The sequence below is a fragment of the Thamnophis elegans genome, chromosome 7 (genome assembly GCF_009769535.1).
Source record: "Thamnophis elegans isolate rThaEle1 chromosome 7, rThaEle1.pri, whole genome shotgun sequence".
NCBI classification, from domain to species: Eukaryota; Metazoa; Chordata; class Lepidosauria; order Squamata; family Colubridae; genus Thamnophis; species Thamnophis elegans.
The window spans coordinates 21267630-21293988 of record NC_045547.1 but is presented as its reverse complement, the minus strand read 5'-3'; the positions used below and the strand labels follow the sequence as shown (position 1 = coordinate 21293988).

General features: G+C 41.0%; 1 protein-coding gene across 1 annotated transcript; it reads left to right on the top strand.

The window, feature by feature from the left end:
• Nucleotides 1-4966: 4966 nt before the first annotated feature.
• Nucleotides 4967-26008, top strand: WEE2 (WEE2 oocyte meiosis inhibiting kinase). The gene is made up of 11 exons (XM_032221110.1): nt 4967-5323; nt 8400-8599; nt 10243-10294; nt 12883-13055; nt 16060-16181; nt 19368-19514; nt 20380-20481; nt 21996-22081; nt 23232-23402; nt 24088-24230; nt 25810-26008. The coding sequence occupies exons 1-11, from the start codon at nt 4967-4969 to the stop codon at nt 26006-26008; spliced, it is 1752 nt and encodes a 583-aa protein (XP_032077001.1).
• The last annotated feature ends 351 nt before the right edge of the window (nt 26009-26359 follow it).

Below are 26359 nucleotides of genomic sequence, written 5' to 3'. Positions count from 1 at the left end.
AATCTCACTTCGGCTAAAAACAACCACAGAATTTAAAGCTTTACACGCATTGAACGGCAGTCCGCTCAGTAGCATTGAATTTCACAAGAGTCCCTTATCCCTTAAGGCCACCGTTTTAAAAAAAACGTGCAGGGGTGCATATTCATGAAAGCAGGGAAATGTTATTTCTGAGTATTATGGCGTTTATAGTTTTGTCGGTGCATTTCCTCGGACTTGGAGACCCAGATCTGGATTGCAACGCTTCCGACGACCATTAGATGGGGCCTATGGGATCTTCATGCAGAGTTTTGCAACGTACACCAAGGAGATTTATTTTATTTATTTTTTAATCAAAATCTATCTCTGACATGGGCCAGGGAGCGATTTGCTGGGCACTTTGGTTCAGCGTCTTTAAATGTGATTGAATCATAGGGTTTGCATAATAACTTCAAACTAACCACACAGCCTCAGTTTTCTAACATCAGCCACCAGAAGTATTTGCCAAATTAAAATTAAGCCAGCTTGACAAGTCACCTGAAGAAAATAGGTAGCAAAAGCACTTACACCACTTCACTGCTTTCAAGCCCTCTCTAAGCAATTTACAGAGTGAACATATCCTCATTTTACTGACCTCAGAAAGATGGAAGGCTGAGTCAACCTTGAGCCTGGTGAGAATCGAACTGCCAAATTGCATAGTGAAAAAGGAGTCTAAATTGTACTAAAAGAACCAAAATGCCATCAGCTGACTGATTCACACCTATCCTAAGTTAGGCTAGCTAACTTGGTTTATTGACTAATCTTTTCATCAGGCTTGGATTCACGTAGAATTTTAAATTATGAATCATACTTTACAAACCATTATGGCCAAGTTCCACATAATACACTAAAACCACATTATGATTGTAACATAGTAAGCAGGGCTTTAAGGATTAGAGGCCTCTTTATCATGTACCTACTTCAGTGTTTCTCAACCTTGGCGACTTTAAGTCCTGTGAACTTCAACTCCCAGCTATGCTGGCTGGGGAATTCTAGAAGTTGAAGTCCACAGGACTTAAAGTTGCCAAGGTTGAGAAACACTGACCTACTTATTATGTAATATGTTTGACAGTTCTGTGTCATATACCACCTCCTTCAAAATGATTCTGGTGTTGGATATGAATAATACCAACCTTGAATATCCCTGTACATTAAAACAGCTCACACACAGTATTCTTGTAAGATGGGAAAACGACAAATAAGAAAAATAATTGCATGTCAATAACATACTAAGGAACATAACCAACACACATTTGTCTCCTATTTTGCCTATCATATTTAGAATTATAAGCCTGTGTGTCTGAAAACAAGCCATATTAAGCAAAGCAGCAATCTTGTCAGCCACAAGCTCTGTTTGGCTATTATCCAATTTTTTTTTGGGGGGGGGTGGGATAAATGTACAAGATTTGGCTCAGACAAGTGAGAAGCCACACTTTGTATGGAGCTTTTTGTTAAACACAAAATGAAACCTTTTTTTGTTTGGCTGGTGATATGAAATTAGAGAAAAATGGTTTGCAATACTGGAGTAAAAATACCAGTTCAGTTGGAGTATTAACTAAGTCCTTTTTTTTTTTTTTGCATGTGAAAGAAGTTAGCACCCACCTTTATACTACAAAAATGAAATATCCTAAGACCGTGATGGAAAACCTATGGCATGTGTGTCACAGGTGGCACCAGGAGCCATTTGTTAGGGCACGCGAGGCATTGCCCTGTCAGCCCCAGCGCGCATGCATGCGCTGGCCAGCGGACTTCGGCCTTCTTTTTCCGTCATATTTTGGAACAGATTTCCGGTTTGCCCATAGGGCCATTTTTCGCCCTCCGGAGTCATGTGGTCATGCACGTGGGGCGTGCACGCATGCGTGCGGAGGGTCACGCGTATTGCATGGGTGTGGGCACACACGCACACGAACCCCGCCCCCCTGCGCTCCGCTCGCTTTTGGCACCCAATGGGAAAAAGGTTAGCCATCACTGTCCTAGGAAATATTAAAAAGGCAGAATATTATATTTCCCTGGATGAGAAATGGAGGAACATGTTTTAAAGACAAAGCAGCTTCCTGCAGCTCCCTGCCTTCAGCTCCATGGTGATGGGATTAAGGCATGGCCCTCAGGACATGATAGGATGAGCAGTCTACCCATCTAGCAACAGATCTCACCACATGGCACCTGGGGAGATTGCATCACCCAAGCCTGGGACACAAACAGCCTACATAATTAGCTAAGACCCTGCCCCTGGGAGTCTGACAGCCAATGGGATACATTTTTTTGGACAGGAACAGGAAACTCTAAGGTGGGACCCAAGAGAGGGTATAAAACTCAGGCTCTCAGACCCCCTCTTTTTCCCCAGGACCAGTGGTGGGTTTCAAAAAATTTTGGAACCTACTCTGTGGGTGTGGCCTCCTTTGTGGGAGTGGCTTGCTGGCCATGTGACCTGGTTGGAGTGGCTTGCCGGCCATGTGCTTTCTCTCTCTCTCTCTCTCGCTCTCTCTCTCTCTCGGTGTCTCTCTCTCTCTCTCTCTGTCTCTGTCCTTCCTTCCTTTTGTCTCTGTCCCTTTTTTCTTTTTTTCTTTCATCTCTCACTCTTTTTCTTTCTTTTTTCTTTCTTTCTTTATTTCTTCCTTTCTTTCTCTTTCTCTCTCTCTCTGTGTCAGTGTGGGTGTGTGGGTGTGTGTGTGTGGGTGTGTGTGTGTGACAGTGGTGTGTTTCAAAAATTTTTGGAAAATCTTCTGTAGGTGTAGCCTGCTTTCCGGGTCCACCAGTGGACCCTCTTCTAACCGGTTCGGTAGATTTGACGAACTGGTTCTACCGAATAGGTGCGAACTGGTAGGAACCCACCTCTGCCCAGGACCTCAAACCATGTGGTCCTGTCCACCGTCAATAAACTTTCTTTCCAAGCAACTTCCATGAATCCAGTGTATTTTCCCCCACTTGAAACTGAACCCAGAAGGACGTTTCTTCCAATACATGTTGATACAATATTAATCTTTTCATCACTGGGCTATCAGTTTCCGAACTGAAGCAATAAGGCATATACATTTGATTATTTCTATCCCATCTCCGTTATTTTTTACAAATAATTTAAGGCAGTGAACGTATCCAACACACCTTCCTTCTATTTCCCCCGCAATAACAACCCTGCGAGGGGAGTTGGGCTGAGAGTGAGTGACTGGTCCAAGGGTCAACCAGTCAGCTTTCATGGTTAAAGCAGAAGTAGAACTCATGGTCTTCTAACCTGCTGCTTACCCACTAGACCAAACTGGCTCCCTTTTCTTTTTTCTATCATCCTTCCAGTGTTTTTAATAAATAGTGAACACTGGTCACTGTATTTCAGACTTGGCGACTTGAAGTTGTGTGGACTTCAACTCCCAGGATTCTCCAGCCAGCATGCTGGCTGAAGAATCCTGGGAGTTGAAGTCCACATATCTTCAAGCTGCCAAGTTGACAAAACTCTAATCTCTAGCATACATTGGTCCTTTTCATGGCTACAGTTTTCATGTTTCAGACTGGAATCTCTCCCAAATTTTACCTGAAAATGCAAAGTCTCAATCACTTGCTAGATAGAAGGATCTAGCTGACTTGGGCTTATCTCAAAAACTTAAGCAGACATGAACCTAGTTAGAATTGAATCAGAAAATTGTTGATAGTAAAAGATATTTTGGAAGCAGGCGGTGGCAAATTAGTTCCAAACTAAGACTCCCTTCCCCAGAGCTGCAGTTCAGTGATCTGTGTTTTGTTTAAAGGTATCCTAATCTTGCTTAAGAGCCATCAACTCATCTTGCAATACCATTTAATTCTGAATGACTCACAGAACAATGCAAGTTTTTACAGAATTACCTTAGAGTGAATATGCAGGAAGTGATGTTTGTAAACTCCTCCAGCACAATCCATAAGGCCCAATGAATGGTTTTAACAGGAAGTTCAAGGATAAGTTTGAACAGATGCTACTGTGCTTCAGTACCAGTTGAGTTGCTGTAACTTCTGTTGGGGTACTGAATACATTTTTCGTAAAAGGGTTGGGAGTAAGGCAATATTTGCTAGCTGGTTTATGTTTTTGTATCTGCAGAAACCCTTTCTTCTCTGACTGGAAGGCTATATAAAAGAGACATTATGTACAACCTTTCTTTAATTTACTTATATATCAGCTGGCTGACTTAAGTCTTATGTGACAAGTGTGTGCCTCAAATGAGTGCATACCTTATTCCATTCATGCTTACCTGAAAATGTGCTGTAGAGTACTGAATTGAATGGGGTTATTTCCTTTTTAGCATACACAGCATGTTAGTTTAATACAATATTGTGCCATAATTTCACTGAAAAATAGCAGTCTATCTTTTTTTTAAAGGCTATTTACCCTCAGATAGTGTTAATTTTAATCTGAATGTAAAATAAGACTGGAAAAATAAGACTTAAAAAGACTGCCTTTTTAAAATGGTGCTCTCTACATAAAGTTTGCCTCTGAACAGCTAGCAGTAGTTATCTGATTAGGAACAAATCAAGACACTTTACAATAAAGGTTAATCAAGCCCTTGAGAGAAGAGACTAAAAACTTTTTAAAGAATTGGGCTTGATTTGAAGAAACAAACTCATCATCTAGGATGCAAGCCTGGCATATCTAATTTCAGGATTGTGAGGGTTACTATGCAGAGTTCATATCCTTTTGTGAAATATTTTCTGGGTGAATTCACACATGTTAAATCTTAAGGTGGTTTGGGAATCTAACTTTGAATTCTGCAGCCATTTTGTTTCAATCCAGTTGCCTGAGAGTTTAATGGAATCATAGTTAAAGCAAAGCATAATTTGATGTCTCAATCCTGATTGATTTTGGTTGGGTTTATCTCTTGCACTAATCTATTAGCACCATGTGTGAGCTACGATAAGTGCCTCTAAGCCGCACTCAGCACTCTAATTAAATTATGCTTTAGCATGATATGTTCTCCTGCCTTTTTCAGCTGCAATGGATGACTGGAGCAGCAGTAACAAACTCATACAGAAGCTGGATTTTTCCAGATGTGGAGAAGACAGTGAGATGGAAGAGGATGATGGTTTAAGAGTGGAAGATGTGAAGCATGTCACTCCACAGAAAAATTTTGAGTTTCAGAACTGGAGAACGCATTCTCCTTTCCCAGTGACCCCTCAAAGACAATTGAACGATTGCTCTCCAGCACGCCCAGTTTCTTGGGTGAATCCTCTGAGGGGATGTAGGGATTCTTTGCGAAAGAAAACTGTCCCTTTGGAAGATTATCCTGGAACTCCTTTGCATTATGTTACTTGGCAGAAGCTGCAACTCTGTGATACCCCGAATACTCCAAAGGTACGGTGGTGATGATGACAATAATAATAATAATTCACAACCTGTTCTTCTGACAGGGTCCAAGCCAACTACTGTAAGAGCATAGTCTTGATCTTCAGCCTTTCATCATGTCTGAAACTTAATTTTGCTAATTGCTTCAGGATTTATTGTCCATAAAACGTATCTGCTGTTTGAAGTGAAATTGGTCATGTCACTTCAGACTTTATGAGTTCCTTAGAGGAGAGGCTGTATAGTTCCTCCATTAGTGTTCAGCTTTGAATTGTTTGGGTGAAGCCAAAACAGTGTGCCCAGACATCATAATAAGCTTCAAAAAGATGAGCGTGTCTACTTGAAGAGCACCAAAAGGCACATTCTGAGATTTTAATAAAATGAGGTATTAGAGCACGAACAATGTTTTATTAGACTCTGCTGCATAACACATACATTTAATGTATGCATAGTAATGAGCTGCATTCAAATTATGCTAAACATAATTTATCTGGAGTGGTGCAGTGGCCTAGAGGTGGGGCTGTGAGTTCAATCCGAGGTAGAGACAGATATTTCCCCCTCTGGGCACAATGAGAATATATCTGCTGAACAAAACTCCGCATTGGCAACAGGAAGGGCATCTGGCCATTAAAGGCTCTGCTAGCGCCATTCAGTTGCCCAGATTCCACCCCGCAAGGGATTATGGGGTCATTAAAAGATGATGATGATGAAACATAATTTATCTCTTTGGGAATTGTAAAATGTGGCAGAACACTTGGATTGTAAGCCTCTAACAACTGGATGGGTTGGATTTCTGCTCTCACAACTTTCTAGCCAACATGGGGCTGTCACTGGATTATTTGCACAGGATTATTTTGAGGATAAAATGAATGATAAGGAAGAGAAGGTTCCTCTGCTCCACAGGGAAAAGGGGAGATAAAAATGTACATCTGCTTCAGAGGTGATGTGGGGCTAGGTACAAATGCATTTTGGGAGCTCCATCCTACCTATCATCATGAAAGCAATGCCTATATTTTTGTAGCTGAATAGCTAGAGATCAAGAGAATATGTTCCCTTTTATTCCCTGAATCTTTAACTAATAAGGTGACTCAATGCATCATTGCAGATAGAGCTATACCTCAAAGCACCTCCTGAATTTTTTGTCATACCGGCTTAGATGTAGAATTCCAGCTGGGTATGATCCTGGTGCATTATTTAATTCTGGTTTGCTTTCTTAAAACTTGAAATGGAACTATTTAAACATTCCACTTCATCTTTCTGCTAATTTGGATGGATGTCTAAAGACCGCATGAACATTCTAGAGCAGTGTTTCTCAACCTTAGCAACTTGAAGATGTCCGGACTTCAACTCCCAGAATTCCCCAACCAGCATTCGCTGGCTGGGGAATTCTGGGAGTTGAAGTCCAGACATCTTCAAGTTACCAAGGTTGAGAAACACTGTTCTGGAGCATTGATTGAGGCTTTGTGGTCAGAAATAACTTACTGATAAAATAACAAAGACAAGCAATGAGGCATTCTTCTTTCTTTCCTTGATCTCTCAAACTGTATAACTGACAAAGACACTGCTTAACACGAAACTGAGGTTCATAGCTGACCTCTGATTTTTAGGCTGCAAATAAAGATGAGCCTTCCAGAATGGCTCAAATCTTAATTCAGACATTAGATGAGCTTCAGTCATGAATTGCTAGGAAAAATTCCAGCTTGAGAGCCCAATAGAACGTGGACTAATAATGGACTAATAGTCTAACCCTTTATAAGCAGTCCCCTAAAACTATAACTATCTCCTTGGATAGAAGAGTCTAAATTTTTCAGCCAATCCAGTGTCTTATCTCTTGGTTGTTCCAACCTAACCGCACTTGCCTGGAAGCCCCAAAGCTTGTAGGGAAAGGACAGTGTTGGTCTTTGATCTGTGCAGCCCTTCTCTATATGTAAATGTCCTTGATTGCAGACAAGGGGATAGATTAAACCAGGGGTGTAAAACTCATGATATCACGTTGTTGTCATGTGACGTATCACAACTTTTTTCCCTTTGCTAAACCAGGGGTGGGCATGGCCAGTGGGTGATGCATCCAGCCGGCGGGCCATGAGTTTGACACCCCTGGATTAAGCAGAATCAAGTTGTTCTGACCTATGCTTTCCAAGGTCATGAAGTAGACTCGTCTGCTCCCAGCAAGCAGTTTTTCATTGGATTTCACAACTACAGACCTTTATCAGGCTTGGAGAGTTGCCAGGCCGATATCTTCCAAACACCACGCTGTAGCAGCAATTACTTGGCAAGAAGTCAGGAACAGATCTTCACCCTGATGAATTGAACTAATTGTCTCCTGTAAACTCCCCTCCCCTTTCACTCCTCGTTCCCTATGGGAGGGGCCATTCACCGTCTACCTGTGCCTTTACTCCTAGAGTCGGCCCTTGTTCCTTAGCTGTTTCCTTCTCCTGGCAGCTCTGCGCATGCACATATCGGGAATAGGCTCCAGCTGTTCTTCTGCCCCACTGATATCCGACTCTGAAGGCAGCTGATAACTGTCGGACGGCCCTGGTCCCATCTCTGCTTCCAACGCAGAGCATTCATCAGAGCCTTCCCCAGCTTCCAGGACTGGCCCATATTCCTCCACAACCTCCTCACTGTCTGAGTGTGCCACCAGCTCTGCTGGCGGGCCACAACACAAGTGAAGGTCCTTGCTAGAATGAGCCACCTAGGGATGAATGTAGGAAGGCATTACTGGACTCTGGAAGATGGCAAGCTACTACAGTATGTTTTTTTTTTTAAAAAAATCTTTGTTCTTTCTCTACAAAGTGGAGTGGGAAATCTTTGCATTTTGCAAGGTGGTATCAGAGTGGGTAGGTGTTGAATTTTTGCTCAACTTGAGAGTCACAAGACCATGAATGCCTTAGATCAAATTTGAACTGGTTTAATAAAAAGGTTCTTGTGTGTGGAGCATGCAGCAATTCTGAAATACCGTAGAGGACTGCATAATGTATTTTAGTATTGGGGAATATTAGGTTTTTCTCCCTATAAATTGGGCAATTGTAAAATCCTGACGCATTAGAAGTTTTCCCATGGGCAATTTTTTGTTGTTTTGCTCCAGAGTCTCTTAAGTAAGACAACTTTCCCTTCACCTGTGGGGAAATTTCCCTCCAAAGGGATGAGGAACTTGCGATTCACTTCCTGTTCTGACCCAGAGGAGGCTCCTTCAACTTCTTTGGTTAATATTAATCCGTTTACACCCGAATCGTATCGACAGATGGTCTTCCACCCCAGCGGCAAGAGGAAAGCCAGAGGGGAGTCGTGAGTGTTTCTCTTCCTAAGATATTTCTCAAAGGATGCAAAATAAGATGAGCAGGTAGTCATCTCTGCAGAATCATGAGGTTCAAATTTAGACTGTTTGGTGTAACTCCTGATCCAAAGAGAAATCCAAATTGAAGCATCCATGACACAAAATTGTCTAGTTTCTGCTTAGATATATATTCAACACAATTGAACCATCCCAGCTCCTTTGGTAATTTGATCCATTGTTGAGCTATTCTTACTGTTTGGTAATTTTTCCTAATGTTCATCCAGAATCTGCCTTCCTATAACACAGAAAATTATTCTATTTCCTCTATGAATAAGATAGAGAGCAGCCCCTGGTTCCTACTGTGTAATATCCAAGGATATTAGATATTCAATATGCTGGAAGACTATTGTTTTAGTATTAAATAAGTTTTAGTCAGTGGTGGGATTCAAATAATTTAACAACTGATTCTCTGCCCTAATGACCACCTGGGTAGGTGTGGCTTGGTGGTCATGTGACTGGGTGGGCAACTCAACGTCACTCAAGTCGATGGACACTTCGCCTTAGTTGTTACAATGTAATAAGGGTTAATTAGAGAGGGCAATAAAGATTAGCCTAGAAAGAACATCAGAATATTTCCTTCCTGCCTTCCTGACAGGATTAGCCCTGTAAAGTGGAAAAAACAAAAGGAGATTTCTTCCAACAACCGGTTCTCCGAACTGCTTATAAAGTTAACAACTGGTTCTCCCGAATAGGTGCGAACTGGTTGAATCCCACCACTAGTTTTAGTGATCCACTGGCTTTCAAAATCTCTGTTCCAATGAATATTGAATATTCTTAGCAGCCTGTTGGACTCATCAGTAAGATGAACAGAAATGATGGACATGTTTTTTTAAACAATTTGCTTGCTGATTCTGCTCCTGCCCCCCAAATAATACTTCTTTTTGTTTGGTAATGGAAAGTTGCAAGAGACAAAATATGAAGAGGCCCAGTTGGGCTAACCAATGTAACATGAAGTGTATGTGTCTTTCAGAGAAGACTGGAAGGCTGGCCAATATTTTCACTTTGAATTTATCCCTCATTTATGCAGTAGGATGATTGGTCTAGAAGTCCCCCATTTAATTTGATTCTACAAGGTCTCAGAGGACAAATCAGCAAGGCAAAATTCTCTTTATTTTTATATTGCCTTTATTTTTGTGTGTGTAAAGTTTTTTATTTTTTGTTACAAATTTTAAAACCTCTTTACAAACAAAGTGTTGTCCGTCACCTCCCCTCTTTTACATACTCTTATACATAATTAATTTTACATCACATTATCATTTCTAATTTTGGCCTCACTCTTTCTTACCATGTTTCCATCTTTAAGTTTAAATTTTTCTTAACAAATAAAATCATTTTTCACCCTTTCAGAAAAAAGTATACCAACTTTATCATTTCATTTTCCATTTGTTATTTCTGCTTTCAGCATATATCATCAAATCTAAATCTAATGATAAATATATGGTAGCGACATTACTGAAAACTCTTTGCTACCATGTACCAGCGATCTGGATTCATAGCAACCCAGATACGATACCCATAGAAACTACTAAGATTTAAATATTTAGAAGGTTCACACTTATGGTATATCATTGGAACATGAAACTTATCGTTTTAGAGAGGATTCCAACCAAACAGATGGAACAATGGAGCTGGGAATGCCTGCCAAGGTGAGTAGTAAGAGATACACAAATGCCACCCAATTTTGCTTAATTTGCTTGAAAGAAAAGTATCTGCACTATCCTTGAACAGTAGAGAAATGATGATCAGGAACACATTTTGAAAGAAAAATCTAGACTTTATTTTATGTTAATATGTGGTTTCGTGTGTGTAAGGGAGAAAGAAACAAAGTGGGCAGGAGTGCAATGTGTCTGTCTTTGTAATGGCTGTAGATAATCCTATGGCTTCCCTTTGTATCTCCCCATGGTCCTGGGAAAAGACATGGCTGCTTTAATACATCACTGTATTGCATCTTGTTAGAATCAGATCCAAAGCATTGCATATCCATACACTCTGATATGCAACACTTGTAGGCTTTAGTCTGAGAGATTGCCCAACTATTGAAATGAGATTATTATTTCAAGTGCAGATGGTCATTGTATAGGACAGGGCTGTCAAGCATGCATCGTCATGGCAGTGTCATGTGATGTATGGAGACTTCCCCCCCCCCATTTTGCTAAATCGGGCATGGCCAGCATGCGGCACATCTAGCCCTTGGGCTGCGAGTTTGACAGCCCTGGTATAGGCACTATCTGCAGTTCTGCTAAATTGGAGGGCAGAAATGTTCCAGGTACTGGGAATTCAATTTCTGCATTATCTTACTGCCTTCAGGGTGATGAAGATACTGTTCTAATATCCATATCACATTTTAGTGCTGATAGTACAGTTGTTTTCTGTAAATGTTTTTGGGTTACCTCCATTTAAGAGGAACAGAATTCCAAACCAAAACATACATACATTTTCACTATAACTGAAAATAATATTCTGAAGGCTAAGAAAATCTCAATGACAAAAAAATGTTCCTTATTTGATTATGCTACACTTTTATTAAATCAATTAAATGTGTGTTTCATACTTTAATTAGTCTTCCAAGCATAACTTTCTCATTTTTTAAAACATATTTAGCAGCTTCTAACATGAGATAAACATTCTCTACCTCCAATCTGTAACTATGGGAAAATGTGGCCTGTTAAGGAGAAGAGATTTTGGAAGCTGGGAAAGAAAACTAGTTTATTGAACCCCAAATTCTTTTCTTACCATTTTTACAAATGACTATTAATTACCGCAGGAGAAATTAGGCAATTAAAAGTCTCTAATTGAAAACCTAATGAAGACGAAGCTCCTTAAAGAGTATTATGGTGTGGGTGAGAGAAGAACGTTTTACTGAGCAATAAATACCTTCTGCTGTTATATTCTCCTTCTCAAATATCCTATTATCCTCCCTTTCCCTTGAGTCGCAACACAATTACTAGGGTTTACAAGGTGAATTTTTATTTTCTACTACTAGAAATGTAGAAGGGATAAAGCAACATTGCCCTCTTTTGGTGGAAAACCGGGCTGATTCTAAAACATACCTTTGGCCTTGAGAAATAAAAGGAAAGGGGGTGCTCCTAGTTAAGGTGAACATACATTTTATTCATTTAAGAGCAGTATTTTCAACAAACCACCTAAAAAAATTATCAAAATTATGCAGGGGTTGCAGGTCTCTGAATTTCTTGTTCAAGCAAAATGGTTAAGGAAATCAAGACTTAAGAAAATGGGTAGAAAAGAGATTGCTTTGACGCTGAAATAAACTTAGTCAGAGTGTAAAGATAGGACATAGAAGACAGTTACAGGAATTTGATTGTGACTAGGTTTACACAGCAATAGCAACAGCAATAGCAGTTAGACTTATATACCACTTCATAGGGCTTTCAGCCCTCTCTAAGCGGTTTACAGAGTCAGCATATCGCCCCCACAGTCTGGGTCCTCATTTCACCCACCTCGGAAGGATGGAAGGCTGAGTCAACCTTGAGCCGGTGAGATTAGAACTGCTGAACTGCAGATAGCAGTCAGCTGAAGTGGCCTGCAGTACTGCACCCTAACCACTGCGACACCTCGGCTCTCTACATAGAGAGATATTGTAGGGGTCTAGATAGTGAATATAACTCCCAGCATCCTTCTCCTTAGCCATCTTAACTAGGGACGCTTGATATTTTCATTCACAAACAACTGGACTGCCATAAAATGCTTTCCACTGCTGGAAGTCACCTATGTTTGGTTTAAATTGCTCAAGGCATTCCAGACTTATGTTGGAACACACACACACACACACACACACACACACACACACAAAATTACATATATATAGATTGTATAAACTCAAGTAACTGTGGCTGTCCAAAAGACTACACTTTAAAAAGGTTGAGGATGTATATAGTTTCTATATCTAGAAACCAGGAGTCGCACTTGATGACGAAGCCTATGGTGCCGGCGGGAGAACCAGTTCAGGGGCATGGCAGGCTTGGGTCGCTGCTGGTTCCAGCAACCCAGCCCACCAAACGACTACTGGTTTGGCCGAACTGAGCCAAACTGGTAGGAATCCACTACAGCTTGAAACTATTAAATTTGGAAAGGCTTGGGTAAATAATGGCAGTGACTATACCAGAGCGTGAAGTAAGATTCTGTGTTACAGGAGATCAACAAATTCTCTCCTCTATCTTTGGTGAGCTATTATCGTATCTATTATCTATTATCTATTCTTCTCATCCATCTTTAGAGATTCCTCTTGCGTGAGAGCAACATGGTTTCCCGCTACAAGAAGGAATTCCTAGAGCTGGAGAAGATTGGTGTGGGTGAATTTGGTTCTGTTTATAAGTGCATCAAAAGACTGGATGGTTGTGTCTATGCCATCAAGCGCTCAAAGAAACCCCTTGCTGGGTCCTCAGATGAGTAAGTGTACAGTGTAAAATTATAAATATCTCCATACATGCCATCCTTCCTCCTCCGGTGATAGATTAAAATCATGTCCTCCATGCAACATTTAGTTCTGAATTTCTGAAACCAAACAGTACAACTTCTTTTAAGTTTTCTTGACCGCATACAGATCAGTAGCATTTAGCTACACTTTGAAAATGTCTTACTTGCATTGGGCTTAAATCTTGGATCCATCCATGTTGTCCCAAAGGTGCAAAGGTTTCTGGAAGCAACTGGACCTCCGACAGGATGCAAATGACCAGCTGTCTGCAAGGGATATAAATCCTTCCATTCCCCACTATCCTGTCAGAGCTGAAGAAGCTTCTTGGATGAGAAGCGAAACGTCTTCCAAAGAAAAACCAAGAAAATCCAGTTGCCTCCTGAAAAAGCACCTTTGGGACAACTATGACCTGGATGACTAAGAATCTCCATCCAGTGGTGGGATTCAAATAATTTAAGAACAGGTTCTCTGCCTTAATTACCAGTGACTGTGTGGGCGTGGCCAACTCACCATCACTCAGGTTGATGGGTGCTTCACCTTAGCTGTTACAATGTCATAAGGGTTAACCGAAGAGGCCATTTCTGTAAAGCAGGGCAATAAAGATTAGGCTAGAAACAACACCAGAATGTTTCCTTCCTGCCTTCCTTACAGGATTAGCCCTGTAAAGTGGGGGGGGGGGGAATGAGATTTCTTCCAACAACTGGTTCTCCGAACTACTTAGAAAGTTAACAACCGGTTCTCCCGAATAGGTGCGAACTGGCTGAATCCCACCACTGCATCCATCCATGTTGTTTTCTTGGTAACCTATTGATGTAGTTTCGCCCCTGCCTTCTGGAATATTTTTTAAAAACATCTTCGCTTTTTCTATAGTTCTGGGAACTCCTGGATGCTCCCATTCAAGAATCAACTGGACTGTTTAGCTTTTTCCAAGGTCAGCTGTATGTTGCTATTTGGTATGACAGGACCTTGAAAAAAAAGGTGACATTAAAACAATTTAGGGCAAGTTTTTTTTAAAGCCATCAAATTTTTCATTTTGTCCTTCAAAGTAGTTTTTCCTTTGGTCAAATGATACGAAATTATATGTTTTAAAGAGTAAATACGGGCAAATACTTTGCTCCCAATTTTACACATTTTTCAATGTGGGGTGGTAGATTAAAATCAAAAGTGAAAGCTCTGTCTGAGGCAGGGGGTCTCTAACCTTGGCAACTTTAAGACTTGTGGACTTCAACTCCCAGAATTCCTCAAACCACTATGCTAGCTGAGGAATTTTGGGAGTTGAAGTCCACAAGACAAAGTTGCCAAGGTTGGAGACCCCTGGTCAGAGGCATTCATTTATTCCTTAAAATTCCTGAAATCCCCATAATAATTAATCCAATGGTGAATTTTTTTACTACCGGTTCTGTGGGTGTGGCTTGGTGGGTGGGTGGGTGGGGAAGGATTCTGCAAAATCTTCATTCCCACCCCACTCTGAGGCCAGCCAGAGGTGGCATTTGCCGGTTCTCCGAACTACTCAAAATTTCCTGTTTGACCCCCCCTCGTCCTACACCAAAGCAAACCGAGACAAAAATACTTCAAGGATTTATTAACACACAGACTAGCCCTTGGCAGCAATCCAGCACAGACCAGTCCTTGGCAGCAATCCAGCACAGACTAACCTTGGCAGCAATCCAGCACAGACTAACCTTGGCAGCAATCCAGCCTGCCAAGCTAGCCACGAGAGCTCTCCAGCTCTAGTAAATATGTTGACTCCTGCAACGAGCGTGTGCACAATCATTCCTTTTATAGTCTTGAGAGGAGCCTAATTACCACCAGCTGAGTGCAATTATCTCCTGTAACTGCGTAACTGTTCCTTACGCCTATTAGCTCTCCGTTGCTGGGCATCCAGGACCAACTCCCTTGTCTCCTCCCCACTGCTCCAATGCATGACGTCAGGATCACACTCCCTTGTCTCCTCCCCACTGGTCCAAGGTTCAGGCGCCTCCTGGTGGCCAACCAGCCTCTCTGCGCCCTGCTCGGAGTTGGAACCCTGTCCAGGGTCCTCCACATCCTCCAGAGCCGACTCATAGGGCCCCTCGCTGTTGGAGTCTGGTGGCAGCTCCAATGGCTCCTGCTGGGCCACAACAATTTCCACTATCGGTTCTCCAGGACCTGTCAGAACCTGCTGGATTTCACCCCTGAATTAATCTCCATTCACTGTTGGAGTGCAATATCAGTGTGCCTTGGAAAAGTATCTATGGGGCAACCATGACTTGGGTGTCTGAAAATCTCCACAGATGTTTCTGTAAACTGGATTCCTCCCCCCTTTTTTTTAAAGTTTTTTTTACAAACATATCAATTCATGAACAGTGTGGCACCTGAGCATCGTACATTTTAATACAAATTAAATAGTATTAATCATATTTGTTTCATTTAACAAGCTTATATAATCCTTGCAATAGCACACATATTTTTTATTAAATTATAATATTTCATTAGTTAGTCATTCAACATTTCAATGTGTCATTTCTATGCCGATCACCCTATTCTAAGTGTCATACCTTTTAATAGAAATAGAATATTATTAATCATATTTATTACTTTTAACCAGCTTATAAATTTCTAACAATAGTACAATTTATGCTAAATTGAAATCTTCCATCATTTGCTTGTTCAATTTATTAATCCTTCATTATTTAGTTATTCAACATTTCAATATCCTATTTTTATATCAATCACCAATATTTGTGATTTGTGGTGTATTGGTAATCACAATAGACAATTTTTAAAATGTAAAATGTAAGCTGGATTGTGTTGCAGTAAGCAAAGTGATTTGCTTCGTCTTGGCTTAGTGAGTTGAATGAACCCAGCTGCTAGTATGGTCTGTTGTGGGAACCAATTGAAGCTGTCTGCAGAATAGCTTCTGAAAGCCTTTCCTGTCAAAATCCTAAAAACAGTATCCTAGTTGGAATTGTGACTCTCTCTTTCTATGTGTGCTTGCAGGCAGATGGCTTTGAGGGAGGTCTATGCACATGCTGTACTTGGTCATCATCCCCATGTTGTCCGTTACTACTCTGCTTGGGCAGAAGATGATCACATGATCATACAGAATGAGCACTGCAATGGTAAGGAGATGGGTTCCGCTGAAGATTTATTTATTTATTTATTTATTTATTTAATTTGTTGAACATGTACTAGATAACAGATATAGGTTGTTCTGACCTAGGCTTCGTGAGATAGTAAAAATCACACGCTTAGTCCCCTCTTTTTATTTCAACGACTGTGAATTATGTTCATTCACAGCCCATAATGAGCCACAAATAGTTTGTAAAGAGTCCGACAGAAGTCTGCCACAGTCTTTCAGGATAAGGCTTATAAGCACCCACCTTTATCTCCCTTGAAACGCTGCCGAAGACCTAATTACCAATTAGCTTTGCAAGGCCACACGGAGCACAGAGTCAAAACAGAGCTTCAGAGTTTAAACCAACCAGAACGAACAAAGTTGCTTCCTACAAAGGCTCATGTGCCTTTGCTCCTCCTTTATGTCTTATGGGAGGGGGGCAATCATCTCCAAGCCTTACTCCCAAGTTGCCCTCTTGTCTTAACTGTTCTGGCCTTCTGGCAGCTCTGCGCATATGCGCACTGGGAACAGGATCCCTCTGTTCCTCTGCCTTGCTGATGTCCGACTCTGGAGGCAGCACATAACTCCCAGATGGCCCTGGCCCCCTCTCCGATGCAGAACCCTTGTCTGAGCCTTCCCCAGACTCCAGGACTGGCCCATATCCTTCCCCAACCTCCTCACTGTCCGATTCTGCTGCCAGCTCCACAGTCTGCCAGCGGACCACAATATAAGTATAAACAGGGACAAGTAAATGGGGATAGGGGGACAGGGATGGTAGGCATGCTGGTGCGCTTATGCACATCCCCTTTTACGGGACTCTTAGGAATGGGGTGAGGTCCACAGTAGACAGTTTAAGCTGGGGGGTTTAAGGTTGTAACAACGGAGTCAGGTAGTGCATTCCAGGCATTGACCATTCTGTTGCTGAAGTTGTATTTTCTGCAATTGAGTTTGCAGCAGTTTACCTGGAGTTTGTATCTATTGTTTGCCCATGTATTATTGAGGTTGAAGCTGAATTAGTCATTGACAGGACATTGTAGCAGACAATTTTGTGTATTGTGCTTAGGTTAGACCATAGGTGGTGTAGTTCCAGGTTGTCCAAGCCCAAAATTTCGAGCCTGGTGGCATAAGGGATTCTATTGCGAACAGAGGAGTGGAGTACTCTTCTCGTGAAATACCTCTGGACCCACTCAATCGTATTAATGTTGGATATACAGTGTGGATTCCAGGCAGATGAGCTGTATTCGAGGATTGGTCTGGCAAATTGGTCTGCCCTAGTTTACAGTGCAATGTTTGTTTCACAGTGCCAAATTCAGGAAACATTATGAATTTCCTCATTCAGTTCAGCCTTATGGATAATATGATACATGCCTTGCACCAGACTTCCATGCTAGTTGTAAACTATGGGACTTGTAGTTTACTACTTGCTAATAGGGTGAAAGATTTCAGGTTGAGAGAGGCTGTAACAATTATATATTTGAAATATCTATGAACTTTAAACGTCTAGCACTAATGGACCTCAGATATCAAGAATTGTAACAAGAAAGGGTATGAGGAAAGTAGATGTGCTTCTGAATTCCTAGCACTTTTGAAGTGCTCCAGCTGAGAATCAGTTCAGCATCATTCCTTCACTGAAGCTGCAGTTTGCTTGTGGCTTGGCCATTAGTTGGATCTTCCTGCAGCATTTATGCAGATGACTTTGGTTTTTAAAAAACCCTGACTAATGTACTGCTATTCTAAGTCTGTAAATTATGAATATTGCTTCTCTGTAATTAGAACAAATTGCTTTGCTTTGGTAATTACCTCAAGCTATTTTCTAAGAGCTTAGTTATAAATTCAAAGCTGCTTGTGCAGTACCTTAGCAAATCTTTATTAGAAACCTGATAAGACTAGCAAATATGATTACTTTTCAGGAAGTTTTCACATCAGCTTTCTTCATTCTTCACTTTTCCCAACGTTGTGCATTTTGTACTTGTTGAACTCCCAAAATTCAAATCAGTTCTTGTCCTATATAAGCACCAGATACAGTAGAACCTCTGGTCATGACCATAATTCGTTCCATAATTATTTGGTTGCAACCTGATTTGGTTGTGATCCGAATCTAATTTTGGAAATTTGGTGCTTACAAAAAAAAATGGTGCAGAAGGGAAAATCAGCCACCAAAAAAAAAAAAAAGTGAATTTTTTGGTCGGAACCCAGAATGTCAGCAACGTTCGTGACCAGAGGTTCTACTGTATAAAGGAGCATCAAATTTAGAGATGCTGGTTAAATCTTCATATCTCGTGGGTACTTTCACAGAACTTTGGGGTCAAATACAAGCTAATTTTTTTCTTGCTGAATTTTCAAAATCTCAAACTAAGAGCCGAGGTGGCGCAGTGGTTAGGGTGCAGTACTGCAGGCCACTTCAGCTGACTGTTATCTGCAGTTCAGCGGTTCAAATCTCACTGGCTCAAGGTCAACTCAGCCTTCCATCCTTCCAAGGTGGGTGAAATGAGGACCCAGACTGTGGGGGCAAGTTGCTGACTCAATTTGCTAAAAAAATCTGTAAACTGCTTAGAGAGGGCTGAAAGCCCTATGAAGCGGTATATAAGTCTAATAAATAAACAAACAAACAAACAAACAAACAAAGAAACTCCTCATTTGTAATTTTAACTGCTTGATTTCTTTAGGGCTTCAGCTCAGGCAGTTTTCCTATTTGGGAGAGCGTGATTTCCCTCCCTCCAAAGTGCCATGGTGCCCTTGCACCAGACTATTGGTTTCTTTCTCTATTTCATCTTGTCAATGGATACTAGACAAGAAGATAAATCCTTGGGGAGAATAGTTGACATCTGCACTTCTTTTTATTACGGTAGTTGGAAAGTCATTTCTGGCTGTTATCCCAACACCAAGTATAACGGCGGGATTTGCAATGAACTGCTCCGAAGGTGTGGAGAATGGTAATCATATCTGTGTGAAAATGCCCCCAGATAGAATGAGTGACTCAGGGGTCGATGTGCCTGCCATCCAATAGCACATAGAATAATTTTTCTATGTACAAATATTTTGTTTTTATTATGTTATTTAGTGTTTAATTGTAATATCTTTTTTAAATTGTAAGCTGCACAGAGTCACTGACTGAAATGGGCGGCTATAGAAATGAATGAATGAATGAATGAATGAATGAATGAATGAATGAATGCTTGGTTTTCCACAGGTGGGAGTCTCCAGGATGCACTTTTGGAAAATTCAAAGACAGCAGATCATTTCAAAGAATCTGAGCTGAAGGAAATTTTATTGCAAGTCTCCATGGGGCTGAAATACATTCACACTTCTGGCCTGGTTCATATGGATATCAAACCGAGTAAGTGTGTCTGGTCATTAATGCTTTCTTCATTAGAGTTATTAGATTATTTGAATTATTAGCAGTTTGGTCCTTCTTGTTTCAGCACCTCATAGTGATAAATATAAATATATTCTATACAGAGTGATTGTTGCTATGTTCATATAGAAGTTCAATATTCAATGATGCTTAAGTTTGTATTTACCCATTGCAAGGGATTCCTTCCTTCCTTCCTTCCTTCCTTCCTCCCTCCCTCCCTCCCTCCCTCCCTCCCTTCCCTTCAACAACTCTAGGTTATAGATTTTGCTTACAGTGACTAGGCTAAATTCAAACTTGATGAAATTAGCATGGGTTCATGGACACTTAAGATTTTGGGATTTCCTCTCATATTAATTTGGAATTGTAAGCATTCTGGAATAGAGCTCTGAAAGGTCATTACAGATTATCGATTAAAGTTCACCCATAAATTATTGACTGCTTCAAGTTGCATGATCTTTAACAGACTTTCTGGCATGAGTTTAAAAATATTATACAATCATGTAGTTCTTTGGTTTTAATGTGCTGTATGAACCATCCAATAGTATTTTTTTTAAATCACTATTTAAAAAAGCTTGTCAGTACCTTACTGCATGCAAAGACTAATAGACTAATTGCACAATATAGTAATACGTATCCTATGTTTTGCTCACATCCTGACTTTCTGCTTATCTTGCTACCTGGGACAAGATTGCTTTTCACAAGAAACAGAGTTCATACTTCTGTATTTTTCTTAATGGGTGCTTTTATGATGTGCAGATGGTTATAATTTGTAAGCCACATTGGCTGTAGCTGATATAAGGTGTCTGAATGCATACTGCAAGCTAACACAATTTCTCCTTGATTGCAGGCAATATTTTTATATGCCACAGTCTACCTGGCTCTGTGGGTCAAGAGGAGAGTGATGGGGAGGAGGATGAAGTTGCTACTTCAAATGTGGTATATAAAATTGGTGTGTATCTTGGGGGAGGGGTTGGACCACTTGTTGTCAAATGATTTCCAACATAGACTTTGGCTAAGTTTTATCAATTGCTGTGTCAGAGTAGTCTGCATTGCATATTTTTTTAAAACTACCATATTTGTAAGTGAGTGGGTTTTAACTAGGCCCAGGGGTGTCAAACTGGCAGCCCATGTGTTGGATGCAAGCCACGCCCACCCCAGCTGCGCAAAGGGAAAAAAGTCACGACACGTCATGTGATGGCAACATGACACTGCATGTTTGTCACCCATGAGCTAGGTCATCGCTGGTTAAGTGTGATCAGTGATACCACTGCTTTTTTGCCTGGGCTATTGCAGGCCCAGTTGAATAGCAAGAGAAGGAAAACAGAACTGCAAACAATTAAAGCTGCTTGACTGAATTTTGCCAGTATTTAATACTGGAATCAGAAGGGCTGGGAGATGTAAAGACTGGGGATCTGGAAATGTTTGAAATTTGTTAGCTAACGTCACAGTCCACCAGAGGTGGGTTCCTACCAGTTCGCACCAGTTCGGTAGAACCGGTTCGTCAAATCTACCGAACCGGTTAGAAGAGGTTCCACCAGTGGACCTGGAAAACAGGCCACACCTACAGAAGAGGTTCCAAAAATTTTTGAAACCCACCACTGACAGACAGACAGACAGACAGACACACACACACATACAGACTCACACAGAGAGAGAATGAGAAAGAAAGGAATAAAGAAAGAAAGAAAGAAAGAAAGAAAGAAAGAAACAAAGAAAGAAAAAAGAAACAAAAAGTGAGAGAGAGATGAAAGAAAAAAAGGAAAAAGGGACAGAGAGACAAAAGGAAGGAAAGAGAGAGGGAGAGAGAGAAAACACATGGCTGGCAAGCCACTCCCACCAGGTCACATGGCTGGCAAGCCACTCCCACAAAGGAGGCCATACCCACAGTAGGATCGAAAATTTTTTGAAACCACCACTGCAGTCCACAATAAAAATATAGCCAAAGTGATAATTATTCTGTTTTTGGGATGTATTCTATTATGCGTTATTAAGAAGCAATTCAGATATACTGTACATTCAGTCGTACGTAGCCTGTGATAAAAAGAAATTATATAAGAAGGATAACGTTTTATAGCAAAGGATCCAGGTGGATGAGGATCCAATATTTGTTTAAGAAAAAAGCATCTTCGGCTGGAATGCAAACTCAGTCCTGACTCTGCAGTGCTGTTCCTGCACTTTCAAATGTGCTACGCCTAGTGATTCTAGACACACTCACTTTCTTAGGAAAAGAACCTGGATGAAATCGAGTGTTTGATCTGAAGTCAAATACATTTAGAAGACAGCAGATTGAGATAAGGTAGACATGAGATATATTCATGCTCCTATTTATTTGCAGTTATAAGATATGCCACACAATCGTCCAATATAGATTCCAGCTGAGCGGACAAGTCCAGAAATAAAGAAACCTTTGAAAAATCAGTCATGCATGTAATGATTTCTGTTGCTGGCAATATCTTTTGGCAGGGGATCTTGGACATGTGACATCCATAACCAATCCACAAGTAGAGGAGGGAGATTGCCGCTTCTTGGCCAATGAAGTCTTGCAAGAGGTAAAGCTCAGAGGGCATTAGGGTTGCACTGGAACCTTCAAAGCAGAAGAAACTTCTCCTGACACTTCCAATATTATTCCTTTTATTATAGTCAGGTTCATACATTAATCTTAATTTAATTTTAAAAAAAGAATTGAGGCATTACATTCTTAAGAGGTCCAAATTTATTGTCTTATATGCTGTTATTAGAAACTTCTCTGGGTACATTTAGATTTTTTTTAAAAAATGAAATTAATAACATGGAATAAAAAATACATTGAAACTTGGTCAGGAATCAATAGGTGTTCAGTTGTGGTAAAAAAAAAAAAGTAAAAGTTCTCCCTGTCAGTCATGTTGAGCTCTAGAGAGTGGTGCTCATTTCTGATTCACAGATGTGGCCAGTGTAACTCTACGCCAAAGGCACATAAAACACTGTTACACTCTTCTATCCCTAATCATCTGTAGTTCTGATGAGGGTTAATGCTAGCTGTACCTCCACATTTCTAGATGAGTAGCCCATTGCAGAATTATAGCTAATATGGGCACATTCTAGTGTTTGGCCTTTGAATTTCATGTCAATGAAAACCTGAGAGACCGCCTCCTGCCGATCACCTCCCATAGACCGATTAGATCTCACAGGTTAGGTCTTCTCCGGATTCCATCAGCCAGCCAATGTCGGCTGGCGACTTCCCGGGGGAGAGCCTTCTCTGTCGCAGCTCCAGTCCTTTGGAACGACCTCCCCGTGGAGATCCGGACCCTTACTACCCTCCCGGCCTTCCGCAAAGCCGTTAAGTCCTGGCTGCTCCAGCAGGCCGGGGGGCTCTCGAAATATCCAGCCCCACGGAAACTGTGACTGTTGTGTATTTTAAAGTGTTGTTTTGTGTATTTATCCCCTTCCCTTGTTTATTGTAAGCCGCCCGGAGTCCTTCGGGAGTGGGCAGCATGCAAGACCAATAAACTCAAACTCAAACTAGTAACCAGATTTAGATTTAAAGAAAATGTTCCTTATACATCTTCTGGTCAACATCAAATACTGTAATTCCTACAAATACGTATAGAATATTGTGAATACCACTTATGTAAACCTATGCATTACTGTTTTTAAAATATTGTTTTCTTAACTGAATGTGACCTGACATGGGTGTGTGGGTTTCTCTTATTTCTTCCATAGCAATATTGCTATCTGCCCAAGGCAGACATCTTTGCTCTTGCCTTAACTATTGCTCTGGCAGCAGGTGCTGGTCCATTGCCTGCCAATGACACCCCATGGCACCACATCCGCAGAGGAAAACTTCCACATATCCCTCAGCAACTGTCATGTGACTTCAGAGAACTGCTCAAGGTGAGTTCTTTTTGGGGAAGCCAGGAGAATGCTGGCCTTGGAGGTTTGGTGATGAAAGACCTTTCTCTACATGGGGCTGCCCCTGAAGAGTGTCCGAAGACTACAGCTGGTCCAGAATGCAGCCGCGCGAGCAATAATGGGTGTACCCAGGTACACCCATGTTACACCTATCCTCCGCGAGCTGCACTGGCTTCCCATTGGTCTCCGGACCCGCTTCAAGGTGCTAGTCATTACTTTTAAAGCGCTACATGGTATCGGACCTGGCTACCTGAAAGACCGCCTCCTGCCATTTACCTCCCAACAACCAATAAGATCACACAGATTGGGCCTCCTCCGGGTGCCGTCGACCGGACAATGCCAGCTGGCAGCTCCCTGAGGAGGACCTTCTCTGTAGTTGCACCGGCCTTGTGGAATGAGCTACCTGCTGAGATCCGGACCCTCACCACTCTCCTGGCCTTCCGTAAAGCGACCAAGACCTGGCTGTTCCGGCAGGCCTGGGGCTGTTGATGAAATTCCAGCCCCACTTGATGGAATGGATGTTGTATTGATTTTAATTTTGTATTTTTAAATATTTTAAATGCTTTTTACTTGTTGTGAGCCATCCAGAGTCCCTAGGGAGTGGGCGGCATACAAATTCTATTAAAGTTTAAAGTTTAAAGTTCTGCTTTGTTTTGTGGAACACCAGCTTATGATTCATCCTGACCCAGTAATGAGGCCATCAGCTGCTGCACTGACCAAGCACCCTCTCCTCCGACCATCTATTGGCAAAGCTGCTCAGCTTCAGGAACAGCTCAATGTGGAGAAATTCAAAACTGCTATGCTGGAAAGGTGAGGTCCTGTGCTTCCTAATAGCAAAGAAATATGTGTAAAAATTGTACACAATGTGGCTTGGGCACTAACTCCTACCTTGGAGGAGAATTATTCTAGCTGCTACTTACACTTGTATTTGAATTTTATAGCCTGGTCCCTTTATCACCCTCAACCATTATAGAATACTGTACAAACACATTGGTTTTGCAGTCTTTAACAAAACATTACACAGGCAGAGTTTTTTTCTTGAAAGATTAAAATTCTACTGTTTTGAAAGGATAGAAGCAGTTTATTGTTGACTTTTCCATTAATCCTTGCTGTCAATCTCCTTTTAAGTTCTATCTTTCATACTATATGTACATGAAATAGGTGTCCCCAAGAGCCTCCTTAAAAAATGACAAACAATCTTTATAATTTTCAGACAGGAAAAAATATTGCAAATAGAGAGTAGTATTAATTTGAGTTAAATTGGTGTTTCTGCTGGCCCAGCTCACTTGTTCAAATAAAGACCCATGCTTGTTCTTTGACCAGAGTACCACTACCGTGTTTCCTGAAAATAAGACCCAACTGAAAATAAGCCCTATGTCAAGAATTGGGATAATGTCAGCATTCCAACTATCATGGAGAATTAAATCAGAGTCCAAGGCAAAACTTTCCTTAAAGTTCCAATTTAATAAAGCAGACATCTTAGTACATTGCTATGGAATCCCAATTCTGGAAATTACATCAGAATCCCACCCAGTTAAAGGTTCATGATCTTGTCACCACACCCATAATCCATCACATGGTCCAATCTTCTTCTTCCACGCTAGCATCCACACCCAACTGCTTCCGGTCAGGTGCGGAGACAAAAGATGACCTTGAACTTATAGAAAGGAATTTTTTATTTTGAAAACAACCCATTCTACTCCTTGCTATCCCCCCCTCTTAATGAGAGTGTGGGAGGCCAAAGATTCTTAAAGGAACCGCTGCAGGACTGACACCCTAGCAGGATGCTCATAGGCTCTACCCCCAAAATAAGCCCGTTAACATTGTCAGCCAGACGGATGCATTTAGTACCATATTTCCACGAAAATAATAAATAACTAGAAAATAAGCCCTAAGATGTCTTTTGGAGCAAAAATTAATATAAGACCCAGTCTTATTTTTGGGGAAACACGGGTAGCAAGCAAATCAGACAAGAACAGGACAATTATTGAATGTAAATGCTAAATTTTAAATTGAGTTAATAATGTAACACTTTTTCTGTAAACAATTTCTTAGATGTAGTGTTAAGAGGAGGTCTTGTTCCCTTAAGGTCTTCTGTGGCATCATGACTCTATGCCCATTATACAGGATGAAATGGCATTTATTTCACCAGCCAAAGACCATACTTTGTTCTCCATTGCAAAGCACTCTCCATCACAAGGAAGCACATGGAATTTGAATTCAGTAATTCTGGTCAGATTCAAGAGATCGCCTTATTCCAAGATGAGGAAGCATCTGTTGAATTAAGAAAATTGTGCATACTGCATTCCTTAGTTTTGGGAAAGAGTCCATTAGTTTCTTGATAGTCCACTGGATTGTTTATTAATCTTATTGTCTTGTTTTTGTGTAGAGAGCTGAGAGCAGCCCGGATTGCCCAGGCCTTTCAAAAGGATCCATCTTTAGAACGGACCAGAGCACAAGAATCTGGAATCGGTTTAAGGCACAAGAACACCAAGAAGCGTCTGGTTGGAGGAAAAAATGCTCGATCTTTTAGTTTTACCGCTAGTGGCTATCAAGGATCAGGCTATGCTAGTCACTCAAGTAACTGAAATGCATCTCATTGTGAAAACTGCCCATTGAGTTTACCTAATATATATACCCAAGTCATATGTTTACCTAATATATCATGACCCCAAGGAATCATGGTGCTGGTTTTGATCTTTCACTTTATGAGAATACTTTATTATATTACAACATAAACCACCTTAATCCTCTATGAACCCAACAGCTATAAATCATGAACACAATCAGACATATACTTTCAGAAGAGACTCATGGCAAAACTTTAAGCAGACCAAATCTTCAAAATGAACTTCCTTAACTTTGATGCTTAGTACTAATATGTAGTTCCATGATCCTGGATTTTTTTATTCCAATGCCTTAGGAGGGTGTCAAGCCCT